The sequence below is a fragment of the Ambystoma mexicanum genome, chromosome 3p, assembly GCF_040938575.1.
Source record: "Ambystoma mexicanum isolate Mex_15411 chromosome 3p, UKY_AmexF1_1, whole genome shotgun sequence".
Classification (NCBI taxonomy): domain Eukaryota; kingdom Metazoa; phylum Chordata; class Amphibia; order Caudata; family Ambystomatidae; genus Ambystoma; species Ambystoma mexicanum.
This window is the reverse complement of record NC_090925.1, coordinates 109,389,418-109,417,109: the sequence shown is the minus strand read 5'-3', so window position 1 is coordinate 109,417,109 and position 27,692 is coordinate 109,389,418. Positions and strand designations below refer to the sequence as shown.

At 47.0% G+C, this 27,692-nt stretch overlaps 1 protein-coding gene across 1 annotated transcript in view; it reads left to right on the top strand.

The window, feature by feature from the left end:
* The first annotated feature begins 7,416 nt into the window (after nucleotides 1-7,416).
* LOC138579802 (uncharacterized) overlaps nucleotides 7,417-27,692 on the top strand; it is an 877,832-nt gene continuing 857,556 nt past the window's right edge. Inside the window, exon 1 of the mRNA XM_069650032.1 lies at nucleotides 7,417-8,214. Within this exon, the coding sequence (XP_069506133.1) occupies nucleotides 7,626-8,214 (589 nt within the window). The 5' untranslated portion in view covers nucleotides 7,417-7,625. The remainder of the gene's footprint in view (nucleotides 8,215-27,692) is intronic.

Here is a 27,692-nt window from a genome sequence, read left to right as displayed (position 1 = left end):
GTGCTTGGCTCTTTTTAGGAACTTCTTTTTGTAGATAACAGACTAGTGGTCCCACCCACACTCACCCCACCCAAAACTACGTTTAAAAAAAATCGTTTTTGTTTTGTTTGACCCCCTTCCCTGGGGGCAGATGATCACCCATCTGCTCCCAGGGTATTGCCCCCATGCTTTGGGGGCCAGGGGGGAGAGGGCAGCTTACATAGTAAGCAGCCCCTCCCCCACTTCAAAAACAGATCCTTGCACGACACACCAAACATATTCTGGGGGGGATAAATGACATTACACCCCCCTCCACACAAAATTGTGGGGGATTTGTCCCTCCTGCCCCCACCATGTCCTATGCCCATGACCCCTGGTGGCCTCCCATTTTCTTTATTTTTGTCCATGTCCTCTGGTCCATCTCCTATGTCTGACTACCACAAAAGCGGGTCTTGGAGTTCCTTCTCGTGGTCACCTTATTAATTATTACACGTGCCAGTGTTGCTTTGTATGCATTGCCAACAGTGTCTCTATTGGTGTCTGGGGTTTGATTTATGGAGAACTCACGATTAAAGGTGCCTATATCTTTTGTAAAATTGCTACGTTTGAGCAAGGTATTATTGAACCGCCATCTTGTTAGCAGAGGGTGTACAGTTATCATTTAGTGTAAGAATGATAGGGGTGTGGTTAGAAAGAGCTATCAAGCCTATCTCAGTTCCTATTATGTAATGTGGACATTAGAGTTGAACATAAAATCAAGCTCTTCAGAGTTCCAGTCTCCATAGAACAATAGATTTGTTTTGACTATATTGACAAGTACTTTATGAGGTGGCTCTCCCGAAAATCGTACTTTTGATTTTCTATCCAGCATTGGGTTGAGTGGGAAATTTGCATCGACCACGATGACAGGGTTGCTGTTGGTTAGGGATTCATCGTTTTAATCATGCTTTTCCTACAATTGGCACCACTTTGTGTTGGTGCATAAATGTTCAATATATGGTGCCTATTGCCGTTGATTTCTAGGGAATATAGTACCCATCTCTAATCCGAATACTTTTTTAATGAAGTTATGCTTGCTTTCATAAATTGTTCAACTAGCGTATGACTCTGTTGTTTTTACCAATTGCCTGTAACTACAATGCTCATAGGGTTTTTTCTTTAGCTTATTTGCTTCCTCTTCGGATAAGTGTGTTTCTTGGAGGAGACTATGTCCACTTTTAGTTTCTTGATATGAGATATTATTTGCTGTCTTTTAATTGGATTCTTCAATCACATTAAAGCATTTTAAGCATTGTTGTAAGCATTAACACTGATATACTTGGACTTTGTCCAGCTCCCGGACCTCCCCTCCCTCAGACATTGCTGGTTGGCGTCTGGAGGTTTAATCAGATAGATTTGCAATGAAGGCAGTTCTATTGGTGTGCAGTCATAATGTCGGAAAAAAATGTCGACAGACAAAAATGTCGACAAAAAAATGTCAAAAAAAAAAATGTCGACTTTCTCTTTTTTTAATTATATATTTATTTTAGGGGTTTGGGAGCTTAAAAAAAGGGAAAAATTAAAAAAAAAATTAAAAAAGGGGGGTTGGGGGGGGAACCCCCCATATATAAAAAAAAAATGCATTGAAAAAAAAAGTCGACATTTTATTTTTCGACATTTTTTTTTTCGACATTTTGACTGTCGACATTTTGACTGTCGACATTATGACTATAAACCGTTCTATTTTGTATAAAGGCCCCTGGAATGGACTGTTAAGGTGAGTTTCAGACTACCTTGGGTTCCCAGGATTGTTACCCATAGTGTTCCCTCAATAACAGAATAAGAAACAAGAACAAATGTAGGTGCGGGATGAAATTGGACGTGAGAGGGATAGTATAAGGGAGAAAAGAACTCCAGATAAGCTGCAAGGAAAAACAATAGCTAGACGGGCTAAGTACACTTTCAGGTACGGGGGCATTAGTTTAGTTTAGTTTATTTACTTGTATAGCGCACCCCACCCAAGGGTATCTGGGCTCTTTTTCCTAGCTACAAGGATACATGGTTACAGATATAATACACGAGCCCACAAAGCAGGGAGGAGGTGTTACAGGTCACCTTCCTTACAAATAAAAGGTGCTGGAGGCGTGTTACAAATCACCTATAGAGGCAGTGAACAAAAGATCACAAAGGCACACAAACGGCTGAGTGAACAAGTGAGTAAACAGGCCAGAGGTATCATTTATACATACATTTACAAAGGAAGTGGAACATTATAGTTCCAGATACAAGGCAGAAGATCCACACAACCTAGGTGTGTGCGGTCTCCAGGATGGAGTCATGCTTGGGAGTCGTTTGAGCTGATTGATGGAAAGCAGGCTAGCCCTACATCTTATAGCATAAGAGGAGAAATGCTCCATCCGTTTTGGCTGCGAGAATATGAAAACGTTAGTCAACCCTTGGTCCTGCGGCTTATAAGTGACAGAGCTTTGATGGACGATGATGTTATTGATAATGGTGCTATGGACCCATCTTAGATTTACTTATTGAGGCTGTTGATGTTTGGTGTAGTATTCCGTGAGTTAGGCATGGCCGGCCAACATCGCCAAGGTGATCCAAAGTTGACGTGGGCCAGGGATGGGGGAAAGCGGTATAGGCTGGTGTTAAATCTCCACTCATTTGCCGTGCTGTTGTGCATTAGAATAGTAGTAGTATTCAACAGTAGGCGCGTTACAGTACCTCATCCCACATTTGATGTGGTGATGTGTACTGTGTTTTTTAAGAGACTAGCAACACCTTCTTTCAGCAGAAATGAAGGTGCAGACAGCCAAACGCACTTCACATCAGTATTGCCCTGTGCATACATGCCAACCCTCCCGAGTTAGGCGGGAGACTCCCGAATTTTCACGTTCTCCCGCCTAAAATAATTATTTCCCCAATTCATTCCTATGGGGAAATTGTTCTCTCTCGATTTCTCTATAGAAATCTCCCTCACAGGTGCGTTGGGATGCTGGCATGTATGCCTGTGGCAACTGCAATTAGCTTGAGTTTCAAAGGGTCACACACAAGAATCTCACAAAAGCGAACTGCAAACATGAACATTTCACACGTGAACAAAATTACAACCTAAAGCACAAAACACACACCGGCAGTTGCCAGCCGGTAGCCCTATGCTGCACTCCTAACGGGAGATAGTCCCAAGTGGTAAATCCACCTTGCAGATACCAAAGACTCCCTACTGGGAGTATTAGTTCTGTAAGGGTTGATATCAACAACCTTCAACGTGATACAATTAAAATTGTCTGATGTTCAAATAGCAAACTGTGTACTCAGTTTTCACACACTTTAATTCAATAGTGTGGTGTAAATTAAATTTGATTGTTTTGATATAACGACAATTGAGTCTGTCTTAGATCTGTCTGTTCTCAGCCTGATTTACTCTTGTCTGTAGATTCACAGATTGACAGTGCCTCATGTACACAGTTTGCTATTTGAACATCAGACAATGTTAATTGTATCACGTTGAAGGTTATTGATATCAACCCTTACAGAACTAATACTCCCAATAGGGAGTCTTTGGTATCTGCAAGCAGGGGAGCCGACTTATGAATTTCCCGGGGGGGGGGGGGGGCAAATACAGGAAGTGATATCACTGACAGTTATATGACCGCAAATTTGCATGTAGTCGCCAACTTGGTGCAACGGCGCGCGGAGGGGGGCGGGTGTTGGCGCGCACAGCGCGGAACAGTGGACACATTGGCTAGCATGCACTGCATATACTAAAGTCAAGAAAGTAGGAGATTTAAGCCTTCGAGTTGCATTCCAGTAAGACATCACTACCCCTACTCCACCGCTCTATAATCGTCCAGCAACACAACTAGGATGGGAGAATGAAATCCTTGCTAAACGGAAGGTACAGCTGCAAGGTGGAGTACCACCACCACCAAAAAAAGTTCCCAATTCAAGGGAAACAAGAAGTAAAGACGTTTCCCCGATTAAAAACTACCAAGTAAGACGTGTGTGGTGCCATAGTTCAGTAAAACATCAACAATTCAAACTTACAATAGTGCTGCTGTAGATTGGCCAGCCACAAGTGAAATTTGCTAAGATGTTACCTCTGTGTAACCAGATACAGTTAGGGATGTAGCTTAATCTTAAACCTTTCAGTGGACACATCAGATGTGCTGCTGAAGTATAATGCAATCCTGGCTGAAGTATAATGCGATCCTGCCTGAAGTATAATGCAATCAAGTGTGGTTTCAGACTTGGGGGCAAGAGTGTTAACTGCTTTTAACATTGTAGTTTACCAGAAATTCTGGTAAAGTAGTGTATATGTTGTCTTTTATTGTAAAGTGGATTACCAGGTTTCAGACCTGTAAAATACCCCTGTCTCCTCAGGTGACTCAGACCCCCACCATTCCATCCTACATAAACTTGATGCCCCCAGGCTGTTCTTCTAGTGAACTTTTATTCTACCCATGTAGATCCAGGAACGTCATACTCCTGCTGCTTTCATGGATTATTTTACTTCCTGTTCCTTAAAGCCAGGGGTCTTAAACATGTGGCTCTCCAGATGATTTGGACTACGACTCCTATGATCCATCACCATTGACTATGCTGGCTGGGGCTGATGAGCATTGTAGTCCTGTAGCTAAAGGTTGCAGAACCCGGCGTCCAAGCAGAGGCCTGGAACTCCATACTGCCACAAGCCCCTTATCATTTAAATCTGGCTCTGAAATAGAAACTTTATGCCGGCCCTTTACCCACAAACACTGGTTGTTAATATTAAACCTTGGAGCTGCACGCGTTAATAGCACTAGTGCAAGAAACGTTCAGGACGGCGGTAAAAAGACAAAGACTTCTGTGGGTCTTATGCGTCCTATGAGTTCACAGGGTTTGGTTGACCAGGGAATAGCACACGAGGCATGGAGTTGGGACAGGATGGCAGGTTAGCTACTGGCAACCTTTCAGGTGGCAACCGTAAACCCATGAAGAGGGAGCGGAGATGTGCAGTGCTTCTTTGCCCCACTGATTCTCTGATTTGTCATAGCTACATTTTCAAAGCCTCTCTCTGAATGGAGCATGAGTGCATTCATCTCACAGTTGACTCACACAGTTATTGTTCTGTCTGCGTCTTTCATTTGTTATAAAACAGCACCCAAGGTTGGTGGCTCTCAGGGGGTAGGGAGCCTGGGACGCTCCAAGGACAATGAACTGGCAGCCAGGGGGTTTTAGCAATGCGCTACTTTTGTAAACAAAATTAACCCCCAAAAAATCTTTTTTTTGTGACTGCACCAGTAAATCATCAAGAATCGATGACTGGGAGAGAGGCTGCAGGAGAGCGATTCCCCCTAATTTGTATGGTACAGTAGCACAGATAGGAGAAAGAGGTTGTTTGGCTCTCGACTTACATCTACCTGTTCAGTAGCACACCTGGGAGTGGGTAGTTGAACTGGCTTTGGGGTCCCCGTTTCTCTGTGATAGCATACTCTTGAGGGCATACTTTTTTAATGAACATTTAATTGCAACTGCATGTGTATACCAAGTGCTTAATTTGTAAAACAGTAGGTGCCTGTGCCCAAATATGTTCTAGCACTTCTGTGACACTTGGGCAGTTCCACACCACTGCTGCCACCCAGGGTCGGACTGGGTCAAGAAATAGGCCCGGTCACCCAAAATAAAGTGGGCCACCCCTCGTCTCAAAAAAGTGGCACACTCCTCGCCTTACGACACTTGACCTCTGATGATATCACCGCAAGTAATGTAATTTGACCCCACACCAAAGTGACACCCCGGGAAGCGATGTAACACAACCTTTCACCCCTTGACAAAATAGGAAGTGGCATCAAATAGCATTGTTCCTAAGTAAACTACACTACGAAAAATATGGTTATGATTTCACTAAGGTGATATACATTTCATACAAGAATGGATCACCATACGTATCATTAATATCTGTGTGTATAGATCCATATTGTCAAAATACTGTGACTCCAAGCAGACGTCTAAGGCCACATGATAATATGGTATTATATAGCACTTACCCTTAAGCTCTTTTTTATAGAACAAATATGCATACAATGTCACCCAACCTGTGTTGGTACTTATATCGACCCAAGAAGGATGAAAGGTTTTTGAAGAATAAAAACGGAAAAAATAAATTTGAAAAAAATTAATTTTTCCGAAATTATTTTTTTTTTTCAATCCGGCCCAAGCATGGCCTGAAACCGGCCCTTACTCCCCAGGGACGATTTCGGCCTGGCCAGGGGCCAATCCGACCCTGCTGCCACCACCCATAGTGTGACAGAGGCCGGGCCTTTGTGGGGCCTCAGGCTCCATTAGGAGCCTATTGATGAAGACAAAAAAAAGCACACACATTCTTTTGCCGCGATGACCATCATCAAGGCAAAAGAAGGTGTGCGCTTTTTCTTTTGTCTTCATTAATAGGCTCCTAATGGAGCCTGAGACCTCACAAAGGCCCGGCCCCTGTCGCACTAAGCATGTGTGGCAGGGGCTGTGGATCGGGCTGCTGCTTGTTAATGAAGCAACAGCCTGACCCTTTGGTCATTTATCCTCTTATTTTTTTTTTCTTTTTTTTTCAAACTGTGCCCCCTGGGCATGAGGCTGCGGCCCACCAGAGGGGCGCGCCCCACAGTTTGAATACCGCTGCGCCTAAGCCCTCCCCTCCAGGACCATACACCAGTGAGTCCTAGAGGGGAGGGCTTAATAATCACACATTTTCGGGATTATACCCGGCCGGAGAGAAGTGATGCAGTATCGATGGAAAGGGCCATCGATGATGTATCACTTCTCTCCGGCCGGGGGGGCTCAGCTACGTCTTGATTTTGCCAGGGAGGATCGGGCCCCGGAGCCCCTCGTACTCGGCGTCCCTGTCTGCCACTTGGGACTAGCTCCCGTTAGGAGTGCAGCATAGGGCTAACCGGCTGGCAACGGCCGGTGTGTGTTTTGTGCTTTCGTTTTTTGAACCTCGAGTGGCCTCGAGCATCTCCCTGCTGCACCTGAAGTATTAAATACTTAATTTATACATATTACTTAAGACCCTTTGGTGTAATTTGCCTGCAGTGAATTTTACTTATATTTCGGAGTGCCTCCCAACCCATTTTTTCCTTTTCCTCAAAATGACAACCTGGCAGGCCCTCATAACCAACTGTACCGTGGCAAAATAACTCAGATCAAGAAGCGAACCAAACCGTGACTGACTGAACTTCCAACCAGAGAAGTTGAAGTAACGAGTCTCAGCCTCGGCAGCCACTGTCTGTAAAATAAAGTGAGAGCCTGGTGGGGATCACGGCACTGGTTACCCTGTGGAGAGGCCTATCTTTCGAAACGCACGTTTCATAGATGCAAAACAGCGCCCTCTACAACGGTCACCGGTGCCAAAATGGAGCCTAGAGGCGCAGAGGTTTCCCGCCCGACGCGGCCCTCTGGCGCAGGCGCAGTAGAGAGCACGCCTCACCGGCACGTTGCCTGAATGGAAGCCCGACGCCGGCCTTTGACCCCCTGCGTCAGTTAGCGGCGGCAGCGGGAGGCCTACGGGCGACCCTGGACGGTACCGCGGACTTTCGGGGGCTTGTGGGGATGGTGGGGTGGGGGGCATGGTGTGACTTGGTGCCCAGGCACCCAACCTTGGGGGGCCGCTTGGAGGCACTATGGTGCTGACGCGCATCTACGCCGACAGCGTGCCCTACACCATGCGCATCAACATGCTGGCGGCGGCGGCCATCGAGGTGCACAGGGCCTTCGGGGCCATGGAGTGCTACTGGCTGCCGCACTACAGGCCCCTGTCCGAGCGGCTGTGGGACTGGCTGCGGGAGTCGCTGATGGGGCACGAGTCGCCCATGGCGGAGGACGGCCGCAACCTGCAGGATAAGCTCCACTACCTCTTTTACGCCCTGCACGAAGTGCTGGACAAGGACTACCGGCCGGCCGAGAAGCCCGTCAAGCTGATGCAGTTCCTGGAGCGGGCGCCGCTCATAGAGACGGAGGGCGGCTGGCGCAAGGAGCACAGCGAGTACAACCGGGTGCTGGAGTTCTCGGCCATCGTTATCCGGGCCCTGGACGAGCTCCCGCCGGACGTCCACGACAACCTGCCTCAGATGCGCAAGGACATGTGCGCGCTGAACGGCGCTGCCATTGGAAGGAAGCTCTATCTGCAGGCCACGATTGACCGGCTCCTGGGGGAGGCAGGCTACGTGGCCGTGGGGACCACGACGAACTTTTGGACAGCAAGGATTGCAGGTGCTCTTCTCCTGGCTACTGTCTGTTAAAACTCGCCGATGCGCTATTTAAACGCCAGCCTTTCCATGACTCCTAGCACTTACTGCCGTTTGTGAGTCAGTCTTTTATATATTTCACTTCCTGTACTGCCAACACCTTTTTAAATGTACTGCATTTTCAGACCTCTGCATGTTGCTACCAGTACACCTTAAGGGAAAGGCCAATTAAAAGCGGGAATTTACTTACTCAGTTATTTTCACATAACACCACACTCCTTCCCTCAGAACATATTAGCTCATTCCGAGTAAGACCTTGCTAGTCTCCTGCCCACTGGAACATCAATTCACCAAAATTCCACAATGTGGGAGTGGGATGGACAATGACATTTTACCCTCACCTTGTAGCTTAGCAAACCGCACGCACCGCAACAACAAATTCATAAATCGCACCAACAGCACACAGAGACTCGCATCGATCCAATATTCACACCCAAGCTCAGCGCACAATGAAAACCGAACTGAAGCTGCCAACAGCACACCACCTTTCTCACTTTCCTATACTCTCTTCACCAGACTAATCCATCCTGCCTTCTTGTATGCAGAGCAGCCTGAGCGCCTGGGGACCGATTCTGTTGGTGACGATGCACCGTACAAATACATTTAACATTAACCTCATATCCGACATCACATGAACTTTAAAGGAGTGGTTATCTCCAGAATTGTATTGTCACCAATTGATAAAACATGTACACTTGAGCATATAGCTATCGATACATGTTTTTCTTCCAATGCATCTTACATTCTACATTGGGGGCAGTGTGGTCTACCACCTTATAGGGTGACACTTGCAAGCAAGCACACAATATACTTAGATATCTGTACTGAATACTTGACCCGCCTCTTACCTGTCTCCAGCCCAGCGTACCCGTGTCAAAGATCACCCTGGTGAGCCCCACTGGGACGTGGGGAAGATAGGTAAAGATTAGGGCATGATTTTCCCCAACTACCCCTAAGGAAAGAAGACAATAGGTTAAAGTAACTTGTACACAAAAGAAAAGGCGGACAGAGGAAGGCTGGGGTACAGTTCTTTTAGTTATATGCTTGCTTATACTTTTCTCTTCTGGTGCACCAGCAGGATTTTGAGGGGTGCTTTAAAAAAAGAGGGGATCACAAGACGCTATATACAATTAACCCTAAGCAGCTAGGTATCTAAACACCTTCACCAATATAAAAATAGTCCTTTGCAAATGGTAAGAAGTCTTTAAAAAGTATATACAAATTCCATATAGTGCACTGCATCAAAGAACTATATATAAAACGTCTTGCTATAGAGAAAGCCTGGCCAGCGCTGTCTCAAGGTCTTTTCTGCGCCCTCTTGATGTTCTTCTGCCTTGAGCTCTCTTGTGGTTTTTTCTTGAGGCAGACAAATAGCAGCAGGCAACAACAGTAGCAATGTGTGAAGCCCCCCAAAGTCTTGTATATGGCTGGGCTGCTTATGCTAGGAGCAGCCAAGCAGTTAACATTAACTTTGGAACATACCCTTATTTCAGTTGGTTGGGCTACATATGTCAGATGCAGCCTGGAGTTGTCTACAGCAGTGGGTTGTCCACAACACTACTTCACCTGGGCCATGTATGGCCCAGGTGGGTCGCCTGCAAGGGAGGGCGGCAGCCATATGTGGCCCAGGGAGCCCAGGTGGGTCACTTGTAAGGTGGGCGATGGCCCCTGTACTTAAAAGCAGCCCGGGAGGGCTGAAAATAGTGGCCGCTCCCCTGCTTTGGGGAGAGCCAGTAATTGCATGTGCCTGGGGCCCGACGGTAACAGGATGCCACCTGAGGGGTGGCTGTGCTCACAGGCGCTCCCCTGCTTAGGCCCACCGAGTGGCACTGAATGGAGCAGAGCACCTCTGAAACCTTAGAGAATGACAGGCCACCAGTTGCTACCCAGTACCCTGAATCTCAGGCACCTCCCTTTGTTCCCTTCAGCTGTCTTCTCTGTGGCAGCTGAGCCGATGTGCTTTCTACAGTGGATGCTCGAACTGTTTTACATAGCTGGCATAGTTCTCGCTGCCTGTTCGTCTGTGGACACTCCAAAAGATATGCCTAGAGGGATCCGGGCATCCCTTCCAAACATCAAGAAATACAGGTTAAGCCCAGTGGTACAGTTGTAAGCATGGGTTATGGGAGGCCACATGCTCACTCCATCTGTTCTTTTTCCACTGGCCTCAGGGTGTCTAGCATTGCCAAGAGGGTTTGTTTAAAATCTCTCCACTTGCGCATCCTCCTGAAGGTGATATGGCGTTGTACGGGTCTTCTTGATGCCAACCAGCCTCTGCTTAATGAGCGTCAATTCAAAAACCAGTACCTGGTCAGAATGACTCCTGGCTGGCCAACTGTAGTGCACAAAGTTTATTCATGCAACAGTGATGGCATGCTAATATTTGGTGGGAAACACCTGTAGGTACATGGTGAAGTGGTTTGTCACCACCCAGATGTTCTCTACACCTTATCTGCCCATCTCCAACTTCAGAAAGTCGATGCAGACAAGGTCCATGGGTACAGAACTCTGCAGGTGATCAAGATAGGCTGTAGGACGAGCCTCAGTGTTGATGGTGACACACCCCTGGCACTGTGCTGGCAATAATACTCAACATTTGCTGCTAGTCTGGGCCAGAAAAACCTTGAGCAGAGCACCTCATAAGTTCTGTTGCTGCCACGATGTCCATGCTGTAGAATGCATACAATACAGCTCAGCTTAATCTCTTTGGCAAAACTAGAATTTACTTTCCTTGTACAGGATTCCACCCTTCTGCACGAGCGTCACCCACTCCTTCAGCATTGCAGTTTGCTCTGGGTCATCAGAGAAGTCTCTGGACACATCTGTTTCTGTGGTCTTGGCTTTCAGGAATGGAGCAAGGCCATGATCTACTATCTATGACATACAGATCTCAGCATGGGTCAGATGCGGTAGCTCAGATACCTCCAGACTGGTGATGTTGCAGTAGGTGCGGGTACCGCCTCGGCTGAGGATCCCAAGCAATCCACGCTCCTGGCTCTACGTGGCTCCTGCTGACTTGCGGACTGGCAGATCGCTCTAATGCCTGCTGAAGACAACCCCTTCCACGAGGATCCAGCTGCATCATCCGGCTGATCACGAGGCCTCCGGCAGAGGGCATCAGCATCAATGTTAGTACACCCAGGTCTGTACTGTAAACTGAAATTGTATGTGGACAGTGCAGCAAGCACTTGGTGTCCGTAGCATCCAGCTTTGCTGACTTCAACACGTATACGCAAGGGGGTTGTTTCCCATCCTCACCATGAAGGTGGCATAGTCCTGGAACTTCTATTTAACGGCCCACTTCAGTGCTAAAAATTCCAACTTTGGACTGGGTAGTTCACCACTGCGTGCAGGCCTTGGCTGGCGAAAGTGACCAGTCTCATCTCACCATTGGTCTCCTGGTAGAGAACAGCTCCCACCCAATCCCTCTAGAATTGCGTTCACGTGCAGAATGTAAGGCAACTGCGGATCCGCATGCATCAGTAAGTCCACCGCTCACCAGAGAGCTCCCGTCGAAGATATAGATGATCCTCAAAGTTGGCGGTATTCCTCCGGCTCGTCAGGGTAAGTGGGTCTCCTTTGGTGAGTTCCACAAGTGATGGGGCGATGATGGGATATCCTGCAGGGAACCTCCTATGGAAGTTACAGAATTTCAGGAAACTCTGTAACTCCTTGAGGGTCTTATGTCTTGACCAAGTGTGGAGGGTGTCGATCTTTCCCAGATCCACAGTGATGCTGTTTGTGGAGACGATGTGTCCGATGTACTTGACGCTCGTCTGGTAAAACTGGCATTTGTCCACACTGATCTTTAACCCTTGCTTCTGCGGGTGATCAGCACCTTCATGACCTCCTGTTGTGTTTCTCAAGGTTCCTCCTGAGCACAATGTCACCCAGGTACATCAGTACCTCCAGGAGGTTCATGTCACTTATGATCTTTTCCATGTAGTGGTGCTGGAAAGTCACAGGCGTGCCGGAGAGCCACTGAGGCACACTGACAAACTCCTAAAACCCTAACAGACTGATGAAAACTGTCTTTTCATGATCCACAGATGTATCAAGATCTAGTAATAGCCACTCTGCAAGTCCAGGGCCGAAAAACTATGAACTCCCAGTCAGACAGTCCAATGCCTAGTTCATCCGGGGTGTGTTGTATTGGTCCGAAATAGTGCAAGTATTAAGTCGACGGTAGTCGATGCACATCTGACATCCCTGTTTTTCTTCCAGGCGACTACGATGGGAGAAGCACTGGGGCTCCTGGACACCTGGGTAGGGCTGTGCAATATATCGAATTTTGGAGATATTTCGATATATTTTCAAAATCGATATAGGATGAGACAATATCGATATATGTAATATATTCATGAACAAAAACATTGTTAAAGGGACGTTATGGTTACAGGTAAAACCGAAAAACCCACGAAATACGACAGTTATGGTAAGCTAAGCAACCATAACTCGTGCACTGCAAGGACTAACACCCATGATATCAAAGATAGCATCCCAAATCTCATTCATGACATCACTCATGACATCACATGTGTGGCTCCCTCTGTTTTTTTCACTACCCTAAGTAGGGCAGGTGCTTTTCTTTACTAACAGTCAGGGACAACCGATTCAAAAGGTTCCATATTTGTGTAGGGCAACCCCATATGTTCTTACACAGCTTTCTTTATGGTTCACTCACATTATATGATACATATGAGGGAAGAGGAAAGCGTAAAACACAGCGTTGGTTTCTGTGCATGAAGATAATCAGTTATGCTATGAACAGTTTCTGGTAATACTGCTGCTTTTTAGCTGACTTTAATTCCCTTGCATATGGTCATGTTTGTATGCATTATGCTGTCTTTATGGTTTTTGTGCGGTAGTGCAAATATGTAGTTATAAAGGCAATGGTAGCTACTTCTTACATGTTTCACAGTACCCAACACCCTAAAACGAATGCATTCATGATTTCACTATGTAACATGGAAAGATTTTGAAGGTTACACTTACATGAGGCATGGTGCAGACAATGGGCCTCATTACGAGAAGCGCAGTGAAAACGGGGTCATTACCAGCATGGAGGAACTAGCGGGTCCATGCTCGTATGACGCCGCTAATAGCGGGTGATTACGAGTGCTCGAGCATGTGCGAACCCCCATGCCGGTAATGGCCATACCGGCATGGCGCTAAAGGCCCTCCAACCCCCCGATAGCACCATCACGGGACCCGCCGATACCGCCTCCACCTAGGAGGCACCCCTTAATACCGACCCGGTAATAACATCATGCTAATGCCAGACCCGGAAGTAACGTCATCACGTCGGAACGGTAAATACGCCGGTGGCCATCTTTAAAAACACAATCCATTGCAATCCTCCCAAACCACCACTGCTACAGAGGAGAGACCAGGGCCTATCTATTGAAAATGTCCAAGGCTACCAGAAAATCAAACCCCCGCCTGCGCAAAAAACGTTTTTCGGACAAAGAACTCAACATGCTGGCGGATATCCTTGCTGCCCATGCTGAGGAGATCAACCAGCACAACCTGAAAAGGGAGGTGCAGCAGCGAAAAAAGGAGATCTGGGAGGAGGTAGCCCACAAGGTCTCGGCAGTCGGCACCACCCCACGGACAGTCAAGGACTGTAAGAAAAGGTGGGATGACCCCCGCATCAGGGTACGGAACATCCTGGCCAGCAATAGGAGGGAGGCCACGGCCACAGGCGGGGGTCTCCACTCACCCACAAAACTTATGCGCTGGAAGGAGACGTGCAGTACCTTCATTCAGATGGACTCCATCGAGGGCTTTGGGGAGATGGAGACGGGTGCCGCAACATCTGCAGATGGAGGTGAGTGACCCTGCAGATCCCAGTAGGGGAAACCATGATGTAGCACAAGTGATGTGGAAGGGATTCTAGGCAAGGCAATGCATGTCCCAACACACACATCAACATATCCTTGTCCAGATGGAGGCCCAAACCCTGCCACACTGAAATGCATGCTGAGTGCCAATCCCATTACCACCACACAGCCAACACACACGGACCGTCCCCATGTAATAGATCACACAAACCCCAATACCACGGCATGCCACCTGCCATGCAGCATCCCTGCACTGAGACGTCACGGCAAATGCCAAAATGCCCCCTTCATGCTGCCTGCCCTGTGTGACACACCTGTAAGATATAAATGAAATTATCCACAGCACCATATAATGCATCTAGCATGTAACACCATCTTTTTTAAAATTATTTATTTGTTTTGGTTTTAAATGAAAAACCTTTACAAAAAAGAAAAATCTCCTTCGTACAAAGAATAGGAACCCAATGTAAAAACCAAAGATGACCAGAGTTAACCAAGGGTGACCTAGCTGAGACCCACCGGGGCTCTCATTTTGCTCTTACGGCTAGCTTGTACCTGTTGAGCTCAAAAGTATGGAACATTTTTGCAAAACTTTTACTATTGTAGCCGTGAGCATAATTTCTTGGCCTGCGATCAGTCTGTCCCAGAACAGGTCACACATTAAGCTCTCCTCTTTCGCAACAAATCTTCTGAGCAACAACAATCTTGTTTCCCATGTACCCTTGCACTCCATTAACAGATGTTTGAGGGATTGATGGCTTGGGGGATCGCAATGTCTACAAAGTTTAATAGCTTTGTCACCCTGGTTTCTTCTAGCCAGTACTTCTCCTGAATATGCGATGTTGAGTCTTAATCTCATGAAGTTACTTCTTATGGCTCTGTCTGGATTCTTTTGGAGGTAATGAGGAAGAGAACCCAATTTTCTATCTACTTTCAGAAAAAGGTTTGGAGGTTTAAGGTTTCTTACTCCGTCGATGGTAGTGATCCAATCTTTTGTTTCCAAAAGCTTTTTTATTTTCATTGGGTTGCAGATAAGAATTTCTGGCGTTGTTTCAAGCCTGATCAAAATGCCTCCCACTTTCTTCTTCAGACCGTTGAGTTGCTTTGATTTTGCTTTTTTGAGACGTTCATTTATATCAAAGAGTGGATTGACCGGCTGTTATTATTTCGCGATACAGGGAAAGGAGTTTCCAATCGGCTCGACAGTCCAGTGAGGTCAGACCCAACTCGAATCTGAGGCTCACTAGTGGGGTACACATGGGGAGGTTTAGTGATTTTTTTTTTTCCACAGAAGCCTCTCGACCATGTCCCAGTTGTAATACCAGAACAGAGGCTTTGCTTCTAGTCCATATAAGAGAACTGGGACTTCTTTGGCCACATAATATTTGACGAGTGGAAGGAGTGAGAATGTACAGATTTTACCATTCAATTTCCTCATTTGAGAAATCATGTTTGTGGCTTTGTTCAGAATGACTGTAGACACTTTGTTCTGAGAAGGGGAAGCTAGGATGTCATAGCCAAGGTAAGTTCTTCAACCCGGGGGACTATTTTTACATCCAAAGGCCATTTTCTAGAGCCCAGATTTTTTTTGGGATGTTTGAAGATGAGAATCTTGGATTTCAAAGGGTTGATTAGCAGCCCATTTTGTATAGCATATTCCCCTAATTTGGACAAAAGCCGCTGCAGACCAATCGCCAAACTGTCCAACAGAACTAAGTCCTCCGCATATGCCAACCAGTGAATTCTCCTCCCATTTAGCCTCGGACTGGCCATTGAGGAAGATGCCAAAATGTCTCCAAGATCTGACAGAAATAAATTGAAGAACACGGGGGGGCTCTGAGACAACCATGCCTCACCCCTTTAAAAACCTGTATTTTATCTGACAGGTGACCTAGATCATCCAGCCTCACTCTTATGGTATTGTTCCTATGAAATTCTATAAGCATTGCTAGTAGAGAAGCTGGTATCCCCCACTATGGAGTTTCCGCCACAAAAGCGATCTATCTACTAGGTCAAATGCTTTGGACAGGTCAACCCAAGCACCATAGAGAGGAAGACCCTCTTTCTCACTAGAATTTCCGCTGAGAAGGTTCAGGATGGGCCCATTGAGGCTGGTAGAGAGTCCTTTTCTAAATCCTGTTTGATGTTGAGAGAGAATCTGCTTGGAGACCACCCAGAAAGTAAGATTTTTTAGCAACAGCCGCATGAAGATTTTACTGTCAATGTCAAGGAGGGTGATGGGGCGATAGTTTGCCGGACTTAACCGATCGCCCCCCTTATAAAATGAATGACCAATGCGTTCTTCCATGATGGTGGGAATACCCTATTTTGCAGGATTTCATTGAAAAAGCGGTATAGCAGTTTAGCCCACATTTTTGGATTATCTTTAAGGACCTGGTAAGTAAGTCCATTGGGACCTGCCGCTTTCAATGTAGAGGACGATAGTATAAGCTCCACAATATCCTGTTCCTCAAAGGTGAGAGACCAGTGTATATCTAATGGCAAAATAAATTCAATGGACCCGGTTTGTTTAAAGTTGTTTGACATATTTTTTTTGTTTTGTTTTTCTTTGCATTTGTAAAGCGCACTGCAGCCCACGGGCATAGAGGCGCTATCAAGGATACTTAAGAAGGCTTGCTTGAGGATTACAATAAGCGGCCCAAGTATATAATGTTTGCTTAGGTTGGACAGTTACAGAACAGTATTATACAATGTAAGGTGTGAAACATTCAGTGAGGGAGCATATGTCAGGGATCATACGTTGGTAAGCCCTCTAGACAAAAAGCCTCGTTTTTAATGCCTTGCGGAAGGCAGCATGGGATTCAATTGATCTGATCTAGTTTGGGAGGTTGTTCCAGAGAGAGGCTGCCATTGATGGGAAGCTCGAGCCCCCAGCATGCACTCTACACGTGTGAGGAGTCAGGATGCGGTTGGCATAAGCGGCCCTGGAGGGTCGGGTCGCTGTTTGTTTGTATATGTGCCACCCACTCTTTCTCTGGGACCAGATTACAAAGAGAACTGTTCTGACCACTCTCTAATTAGTTTAGAGCCGCCCAAAAGTTTCTGCAGTTATTTGCATTGAGTAGGTAGAGCATTTTCTCTCCATCTTCTTGAATTTTCCGATGTATGATTTTTTGACCAGTTTCTATAGGTCTGTTTAGCCAATCTTAGTTCCTCTTTACGTATAGTTGGTTCAACCATTTCTTATGCGACGCAATGTTTGTCGTAGGCTTCTTTTTTTCTTTTGCATTTCTTCATCCAAAGGGTGATGGTGTTCTTGTTTGCCTGCGACCTTTATTTCGCTTAGCGGGCAGATTGACCAAACGAAGTTTCCGAATCTCTCCGGATGGAATTCATCCTGCCATAGTGAGGGAGGAACTTCTTTGAGTAGTTTGAGTGTTTTCCACCCTGTTTATACTTTGCTACTCTCAGTTTTCCTTTGCGACCTTCGATTTCCTGCGTGTTATTAGAGTGCCAGGGCTTCTGTATATCAGAAAAAAAAGTTCTAAGCTTGCATGATCGCTTCCCCCCTTCCAATTTAGGGAAAGTTCTGGGCAAAGGACTGAGAGACCAGGAGAAACAAAGATTTAGTCTAAAGTAGACTCTAGGGATCCTTGATGCCATGTTGCACCCACCTTATCCTCACCCCTGGGGTTTACATGGATCATTTCGAGGTCCCAAGAGATCAAGAAGTCTCTCCACAATTTTGCTTGTCGTAGTTTACTCAACTTTGGTTGCGCGAGCAAGTTCCTCCTGGGATGGATGTGATCTGTATTTAGATCCCCCGCTATTAAAATATGTGCTCCCTCATAATCGGTCTTCACCGTTGTAAGCACAGAGTCCAGAAATTCTAAGAATTGCTGTAGTTTAGAGTTGGCGGGATTCCAGTAGATATTGATAATTACAATAATAAGGTGAGGGGCCTCCATTTCCAGTTTTACTTTACAGACTTGGATCCCCACTTTGTTGTTGCATAAAGGGTGTGATCTCTTTTATACTGGAGTTTTTGAGTGTAGTTATCATCCTGTCTGCTGGTCTTCCTTTTAGTTTTTGTGAGGCTCGGAGGTTTAAAATTGTGAAGCCCTCTATCTCAATAGAATTGACAAGCCATGTTTCCTGGAGTAGCAAAATATCATTTGGACCTAAAAGTTCCTCTTTCACTTTCTTACTTTTCAGAAAACCTGGGCCTCTTGTGTTCCAGGAAATTACCCTTAAACTCCTTTGCCTAAAGACTATTTTCCACAGCACCCAATTTCAGGATTATTTGGGACATAATCTCTGGGAGTTTGGCTATAAGGTTCTCGTTTAGGTTTGATCCTGCTGCCGTAGTACTGCCTAACTCTCTTGTATTCCCCGCTGGTACGTAATTTTATTGGGCTTCCTCCACCCCTATTTGTTTTGCGCTGGGGTCAGTCTCAGATAAACCCTCCTCACTGGTCTTATAGACCATCAGGCCTTCTTTGGCGAGATCCTTTTTATTATTGAATAGGGCTTGTTGGGCTCTGCTCGAGTTCAGTCCAATTTCCACATAAAACTTGTCCTCCGTTAATGGGAATTGTACATACTCAATGACCTCTGATGACAAACGGAATAGGTTATGATTTTTTTTATCTCAGATAGCACAGATCTACAAAGTGATTTATTCTTGTTTTGTTTGACCAGTCTCAACCACAACTTTGGGATTTTGAAGTCTCCCAGATCCAGTTAATCATTTTTCGTTACGGGTGAAGCATACAAGGGTTCGTCATTCCCCTGGGTGGAAAATACGAGATTTCTATGTTTCCCCGTGCCATTCCGGCTATCAATCTCGTTTGATATAGGTCTGAAAACCTTTTCCTCTTGAATATGAGTCAGAGAGTGAGGGGCAGTCTGAGCTGTTGGTAAAGCTGGTTTTGACAAAGGTTTAAAAAATATTGGTGCCAATTTCACGACAGCTTTTGTTGTCACTTTTGTAGACTCCTGAATGGAGTTTTCTTGATGGATCTTTTGTGCCTTATTTTTAAAAAAATATCGGAGCGATCTTCATGTTTCCATGCCCTATTTTTTGACCTTGTGTCTTCAGTACCTTTTTTGGAGATATTACGGGGTCTGTTTGCAGACCAACACTAGAGGTTTGCACCTTTGGACTCTGACGATCAGTATTTGATGCGAGAGGCCCTTTTTTTTCTCCCCTTTTTTCCCAATAACTGATTTGGTAGGGTTATTTTGATTCGGACTGGAGCTCTGTGGTAAATCAGGAACCGATATAACAGATGCAATGGTTTCTGACAATTGCTGGTCAGTCGGCAGAGCCAGATTTTTTAGGAAATAATTTGTACCTGTGTTTTTCAAAACCTGGATTTTTTTTTATTTTCTTTTTCTGGGTTCTTTTTAACTGCGGAAATGAAGTTGCAGGTTTTGTACTGCGCCCTCTTTTCCTTTTTTGCCTCTTTCTCCCTTTGAAGTTTTATTTCATTACAGGATGAACCTTTTGGGGCCTTATCCTTCCCTTCCAAAGAATTATCGGAGATCTCTTCCAACACATTGGCCAATCTCCTAAATTCTTCTAAGATTGAGTCTGATAATGGGGTGTCATCAAAGATTGTAACGTCCTTGGAGGCCTCTTCCCTGATGGGCTGACTACAGGTATGGAGGTTTAAGACTTCCAATACGAAGATCTTTTAGGAGTTCCTGTGTGGCAGTATTTACCTTAGTTCCCTCCTTCAATGAGCTGTAAATTTGGGTGATGTCCAACCCTTATTTCACACCTTCAACCTGCATTTCTTTTAGGGTAGGAACCAGAATGGTGTTCATGATATTGCTGAGGGACACCATAGCTGATTCGTTTTTGGACATTTCTGTTATGCTCACCTGGTTCCCACAGGGGTGTCGGGCGGAACTGGACAGACGTGGTCTCCACCAACATGATGCGTAGTGCAGAGATGACTGACTGGACTGGCCCACCTAGCTTCGTCTGCTTGACCCGTAGAAGTAGTCTCCTAAAGGCGAAGAAAGGGAATTAGCCACCCGTGGAGTTGAGTAATAGCCCCTCACTGCGTCCCCATTTATCACCTCTGATATTCCCGTTCACAAAGCTCACCTTATAGTTTTGAATGATGAGCTCTCCATCCTGCGAGGAACGCAGGGGCGCATTGATGGCCAATTACTTCACTGGCTTGAGGATATTGGAAGAGTTCTAGACAAATCTTGGCTCCAAAACTCCTGGCGAAGGGCCGTAAGTATATAGTTCTAAAGAGATCAAAAATGTCTGAATAATCACTCTTGTCCAATTGTAAATGATGCCAAAGTTTAACTCGCTGCTGTCTCTTTTCTTACAGGTGCGGTGTAAGAAGATTTGGCGTGCTGGTGAATAATACCGCTGGCTGTAAAATCAGGTAAGTATATGGTGGCAAGAGATTGTCCTTATTTGTTTCCCCTCGGCTCACCTTGTTGTTTTCTTGTCCCCCCTTAGGTGCTGGAATGCGGCAACTTAATGATGGAGACAGCGCCGGATCGTAGAGATGCTGCGAGGAATGGTGAGTATAGCGCGGCGCTGCTGCTGGCGATGCGCCGTGTTTAAAATAAAGTATTTTTCTCGTTCAAAGGTGCGATGAATCCGGAATCAGGTAAGAAACCCAATGTTCTTGTTCTAACCTTTCTTCTTTCCCTTCTTTCTAGGCGCTCTGGACTTGAGGCGGGTGTGGCACGAGGCTGGATGCTGACTGCAGGCACGGTGAGCGTTACGCTGCTAGATGCAGAATAACGCAAAGCGTGTGCTGCCCTTCGGGTGTGGTTTAAATAGCCTCCAAAGTAGTCCTAGGTAAGCATTCCTCCACAACCACACCGAGTAACAAAATAGTCCCTAGGTAAAGTAGTCCCTTCCAAGCCTCACATGGGCTTGGATCTCTTGCAGCATGGTCTGCATCAGGTAAGTTTTAACATATGAGCCTGGCGCCTATGGCACCAGGACTGTTCCCCCATATGAGCCTGGCGCCATAGACGCCAGGACTGTACCTATATAGCCCCTAACAAGGGTTGCTGGGCTTTCTCTGGGTAACATGATGCCTGCTTCCGGGGTTTCTGGACTTGGTCTGGATGCCAGGGGGTAGGCATCATGACAGCTTCATTAGTTAATTCCAACAGTAAGCCAGCTTGAGTCTGCACCTCCGATTTTATAAGTTTGAAAACTGAGACCAAGGAGTTTAAAACAAAGCCAAGGGCTGCCAATGTACTGTCACTAGTTTGCGGGGAATCTTTGCTGGGGATAATCACAGGGCCATCAGGAAGGACTTGAGGAGAGGCGAATATTGCCTCATTTTGTATATTAATGTCTGCAGGCGGAGGAATATTCTGAGATCTTTCCGGGGGGGATACCCTTTCTTCACCCTCTTCAGCACAATCAAAGGGCTGCCATGTGCTAATGGATAAATTGATCAGATCATTGGTACTTTTATTTCTTTTCCTGGGAAAGTGATCATTTATTCTGCTCTGTATCTTTTTTGTTGTAATTGTAAATTCCAGTCCCCGTTTCCATCCTTTCTGGATGAGGGAAATAGGGGCAGTTTGCTCCATTGTTTGCTGCCTGTGCGTGTGAATGAGGGCTTGTATGATAACTGGAGCTGGCAGAATTGGGGTTTGGACAGGGGTATTTAGGACAGTATTCCCTGTCTTCTCCCCTCCACCCAAATATGAGCCTTCCTGATCGAGCATGTCTTCTAGTCAGGTGAGCTACGTAGTCTCATTTGGTGTTTTGAAATAATAGAGAATATTAGAATATGTATGAAAGCAAAACTACCAGAGGATGCTTGCGTATTGAAATAGGGTAAAGACATTTTAAAAATAAAATAAAAAAAGTCTTCCTAGATTTCCCAATTTTCAACCTTTCTATGGTAGCACTTTTCTGCAATCCGGGCAGGGAGCTAATTTGGCACTAGAGATAAGGACTCCCACTCAAAAGGAATAGGATCCAAGACTTATGTACAGGCTGAGAATTTGTTACTTTTGTATTGCGCCCATCCACCGCTAAACAGCCGCACAACAGCCAGCGCCCTTTACACCGACGGGCTTAACGCCGCAAGGGTGGTTGGCTCTGCGCTTTAAGGTTGATAAGTCACGTGATAGGTCACGTGTGCAGCGCAAGCCCCGCCTCTTCCAGGAAGCTAAGGGCACCAGCAAGAGCCCCTTGACAGCTCGCAATGCTGGGATTCCAACAGCAAACAAGGTTCGTTTTGCAACAGAAGTAAGTTCTTGTAAAATCAGCAGCGCTCGCCACTCGGGCGGTTGACTCTGATGCCCTGCATCTCTTCTACCCTCTCAGGCACCGATGGAGATGATGCCATCGAGGAAACAGCCACAAGGACATCCACGTCCCGGCACAAGACTACTCCCACAGGCAAGACCACCTCCGGGGCAGCCCGCAGGCCACACTGAAACCCAGGGCGATTGCCCAGGCCATAGCCGCACATGAGGGCCCCACATCAACGCCTGACACTGGGACCACAGAGCTGGCAACACGAGTGGAAGGCGAGGCCAGTGGCGCACTTTCGGCAGCAACAAGTTCGGTGGGCGAGGCTGCAGCCAGTGCCCCACTGAGCGACAATGAAACTGCAGTGGAGGAGTATGTGGACGAGGATGGACTAACCCATGTGGCATGTCCACACTCCACAAGCCTCGTTTCGAATCCCCAACCCCACACTCAGGACTCACCCATCAACAGCAGTGCGGATCCTTTGCTCCATGGTTCGGACCACAGCTCCCCCCCTCCAGAACAGCAATGCCAATGCACGCCCAGTCGCAGCACCCTCTACCACTGCTGCTCCCACCACCAACCTTGAAGCACGACTAGCAAGGGTGGAGGCTAGACAGGACTTAATGTTGGACCTTGTCCGACAATATGTTGCGGAGGGGGAGGACACAAGGCATGAGATTGCACAGGCCATAGCAGCGAATTCAGCTGCCGTCAATGCCTCTGCGTTGATGATGCGAGACAGTCTGGGGGCCGTCACGCAGGTCCTCACCTCTATCCTGCTGCACTTGCAGCAGCCACAACCCGCACCGGCCGTGCAAATCACCACGGCTTCCAACCCATCCACCACACCCCCATCCTCCACACCTGCTTCCTCTGCACCCTCCAGCCCTGTGCGTCCAACAAGACGGAGTGCAAGGCACTCAGAAATGCTGCCCTTGACAACAAGAAATCAAGGAAATAGTGTGGGACAACAATGGGAGTGGGTCAGATGGTGTCGGTGGTGAATGGGTGTATAAGGGGGATTTCATTGGGGGTTTTGGGATTTCATTGGGAGGGGTTTGGGAGTTCATTGGGGGTATGGGGAGTTTTGGTGTTTTGGGGGTAGCACATTTCTTAGTTGATATTAATACACACATTGTGTGAAAAATCATTCAGTGCCTGGACATTGTTCATTTCATGTGTATACATTTAATTCATGACAGTGCACAGTGCCCAACTCCCCACATTCCCTGTGTGCATGTCCACATGGACCCAGTGTACATTGTGTTACTGACACGTATCTATCGACGTCCCTGTGGGTCAGAAGTATTCATCAATCAGTGATTGGCGTACTGCACGGCCATCTTGTGCATCACGTACTGGCAGGGGTGCCGCTTCTCCCCGTCTTCATCCTCATCCTCACCCGGTGCATGCATGTCAATGTCAGGTGGCAGTGGTACATTTCTCCGGACGCACATGTTGTGCAGCATGACACGGGCCATGGTGATCTTTGCCACCTTCTCAGGCCTGTAAAGGAGTGCTCCACCAGACCTGCTTAGGCCAAAGGTCTGCTCAATTACAACACAGGTACGGGTATGGACCCGATTGTACTCCTCTTGGCTGTTCCGCGGGTTCCGCACAAGGGTAAGTAGCCACGGCTTCAAGGAATATCCTCCATCACCTGCAAGCAAATACAAATAGGTCCATGTGAGTCACTCTGAGCTTCCACCTTCAGGATTCACAGTCATGGACGCAGTAATTTGGTGTTGACATGCACATGTCCCTGTACGTATGCACAAATATTATTCAGATTAATTGTATACTACAATATGGTGTGCTAGTCTGGATGGCGTGGGACAGATGATGCAGGGTGAATTCTTGCATGCTGATGCGGATTCACCGGTCAAGTGGCACAGCGAGTAGAACGCTCGCTTTGACATCCGTGCAGAGCCTGCTAACGCAGGTCCGAATCCCAGCGGGGCCAAACTCAGCGTTTCATCCTTCCGAGGTCGATAAATGAGCACCACACACCGTGGGTAATAATAAGCAGCGCTCAGATACCTGAGTGTTCGTAGCGCTATGTAAGTGGCCAATTATTATTATTATTTATATTATTATGTACTGTGGTTGCAGGACGACGTTTAGACTCCCATTTTTGCTGTGCATACTACACTGTGCATGGTCACACTAGCCACATTGGCACAGTTGCAATCATGTTTAGCCATGCATTGCTTGACATACCCATGGTGGCCAGGTTGTGGGTCTTACATCTTGTCATTGATATATGGCATTGGTCCAATGTGTGCCAGTGATGTGTAATGTTCGGGTTGGGAGGTTAAGATCAGGAGTGTTTATCTCGGCGTGCATTCTCCACTCACCGCCGATTCCCACCCTGGTGGAGGATGCATCCCCCACCTCACAACCCCGATGCACTGCCATGGGCCAGTCAGGCAACTCACTAAGCAGCCAGGCACATCGTCCAGCATGTCACTCCACGTGACAGGGTAGCGTGGAGTTACGCAGCACCATGGCATCATGTGTGGATCCGGGATATCGGGCACAACATGTGATGATCTTGCTGGAGTCGCATGCCATCTGCACATTGATGGAGTGGTATTGCTTGCGATTGTGGTACACCGCCTCTAGGGCATGTGAGACTACCAATCATACATGGATGCAGTCGAGGGCACCAGCGCAATTGGGCATGCCTGCCAGTGCATGGAAGCCTACTTTGGTGTCGGCTATCTCCTGGGCAGTCCGTGGTAGGGATATGTGGGTGCTAGCGTGCTTTAGGAGGGCATCCAGCACTTGGGTCAGCATGCGTGAAAATAGTGGTTGTGAAATGCCATGCAGCTGGCCCACTGTGTGCTGGTAGGTGCCTGTGGCCAGGACGTGGAGCACAGACACCACCTTTAGCAGTGGGGGGATGGCAGTGCATATTTCTATGAGGCTGACGATGTTGTCATGTATCATGTCCACAATGGTGGTGATGGTGCCTCGGTCCAACCGGTACAGGGTGTGGATCTGCTCAGGGGTTAGATTGAATGGACTGGGTCTGATGCGTGGGATTGGTGGCTCCCTACGAGGTACTACTGGCTGCACTGGTGGTATTTGCTGACCCTGTCTCACCCTCCTTCTCCTCCTGAGTCTCCTCTGTGCTGCCTGTTGCTGTAGCTGTAGTTGTTGTTGTAGTTGAGTTGGTGTTGCTGTAGTTGTAGCAGTATAGGCATGTCCTCCAGCCCCATGTTTGCAACAGCTAGTGTGGTATCATTTTGGTGTAGGAAGGGGTGTGGTGTGTGGGTGTACTCCTTTTATACTGGGACCGGCTCCATTGACTCCACCTGTGGTGATTGTGTGCACCTGTGGCAGTTGCCTTGACTGCAGGTTGCTGTTTACGGGTGGTACGCGATGCCTGTATGGCCGCCATCCTGCAGGCCCTAATTACCGCCTTCGGGATTGCATGCCTGCGTGAGTTGTGATGTCCTCCTATTACCGGCATCCCGGTATTTCCTCTGTGAAGGGGCACGTGTACGTGCGCATGCTGGTATGAAAGGGCACGGTACGGGCAGTGGCGGTATTGACGGGTTGTCGGGACGTAATGGCCCGGACCCGTTCACGATGCCAGTATTACCATTCCACCTTCCTTTTTTCATTACCTCCGTTCTCGTAACGAGGCCCAATTTCTGTTTGCACATGAGTTCCTTCTTGTACACTGAAGAAGTGTGTAATACTATGGTGTGTATAGCAATGCATTCCTCCATGACATCCTTCTCTCATGACAGTTCTTCCAATATTCTTTCATAGTTTTCTGCCACCATTACAACAATCCCTTGAGGAGGCTTCCTATGAAAAGTAAATACACATGTGATGTCGTGAGTGATGTCATGAATGAGATTTGTGATGCCATCTTTGATGTCATGGGTGTTGGTCCTTGCAGTGCACACTGGTGGCACGAGTTATGGTTGCTTAGCTTACCATAACTGTTGAATTTTGTGGGTTTTTCGGTTTTGCCTGTTACCATAACATCCCTGTAACTACTTTTTTTCCTTTGAATTTCATAGGTTTTTGCTAGTCCAACTTAACCATAACGTCCCTTTAACAATGTTTTTGTTAGTGAATTTCAAAGGTTTTTAGTGGGGAACTGTAAGCACCCGCGCGGGAGTGGTGGAATAACTTTGAACCAGGGTAGCGGAAGTCTTAGGTGTGGTGGCTCTTAACAGAACCTTTGGGGCCATTGTGTGTGTGTTTTTCTTTTTACATTCTTACAATAGTCTCTTCAGTGCAGTTTGTAGATTGCGAAACATTTCATTGCCACTATAAGACAAAGACATGTCATTTGTGGTGAAAAGGTGTATGTATCGCGAACCAATGCTCCTATTCTCACAGTAGAACATCCTAGCAGCACTTAAGAAGGCACACATGCTTCTGTTGATGAGACCCCTTCCCACATCTGGCTGACGACAGGAATCATTGGAATATTTCCACACTATTCTCGGGGGTATATATGAGAAAAGCACCTTGGCAGTAGGAAAAATGCGCTGCACTGCTTTCATCATAATCTTCAGTTGACGGAACACACGGGAACAAGGCATGTAACACATAAAGAAGGCTCCAAGTGCACGATCACTACATGTACAGTTGACGAAGAGGCCACACAGCGACATTCTAGAAGCAGTACGCTGAAACGGCACGATTCAACACTACTCCACAAAGCGTCCACTCCCTCCAAACCGAAATTGCCAGGCATGTGTTCTTGGAGGGCATACACGCACAGATCTTCCACAAAGCCATCACCCATGACGAAAAACTGTACGTCTTGCCATGTTTGCCAGTCGCAGTACACAAAGTAATGGGGAAAGTGAATGCTTCCCTTTCCTGTGAAGCGCACCCTATTGGCCAAAGGCCATAGTCCCATTTCTATTTGCCAGCATGCTCACAAGCGCAGAATGTGGCACGCGCCTTTTGGCAAGTACCGCCAGTGCCGCGCCCCAGTAAAGCAGGAGTCCTTCTTCCTATTGGCGTGCTTTCCTCTGACGCACACCCTGAGCAGCACCTGATAGGACAATCGCTACAGTTTCATTTCCATAGGCCAGCATTGTGAGGATTGTCGAATGTGGCACATGCGGGTCCCCAAGTATGTCGAGTGCCGGTCCCCAGTGCAGCAGGAGTCCTTCTTCCTATTGCTGCACATTCTAAGCAAGTCATTGGACAATACCCGCAGTTCCATTTTTCGTGGCCGCCACACGCAAAATCCCTGCATGTGGCCTTCATGCTGTGTGCGGGCGTGGGGGAATAACTTGCAACCAGGGCAGGGGGAGTTCGTGGTAAGGGGCGACTCTTAAGAGTCTGTTTTTTTTGTGTACATCATTCTACAGAAACACCTTTTTTGTCTGT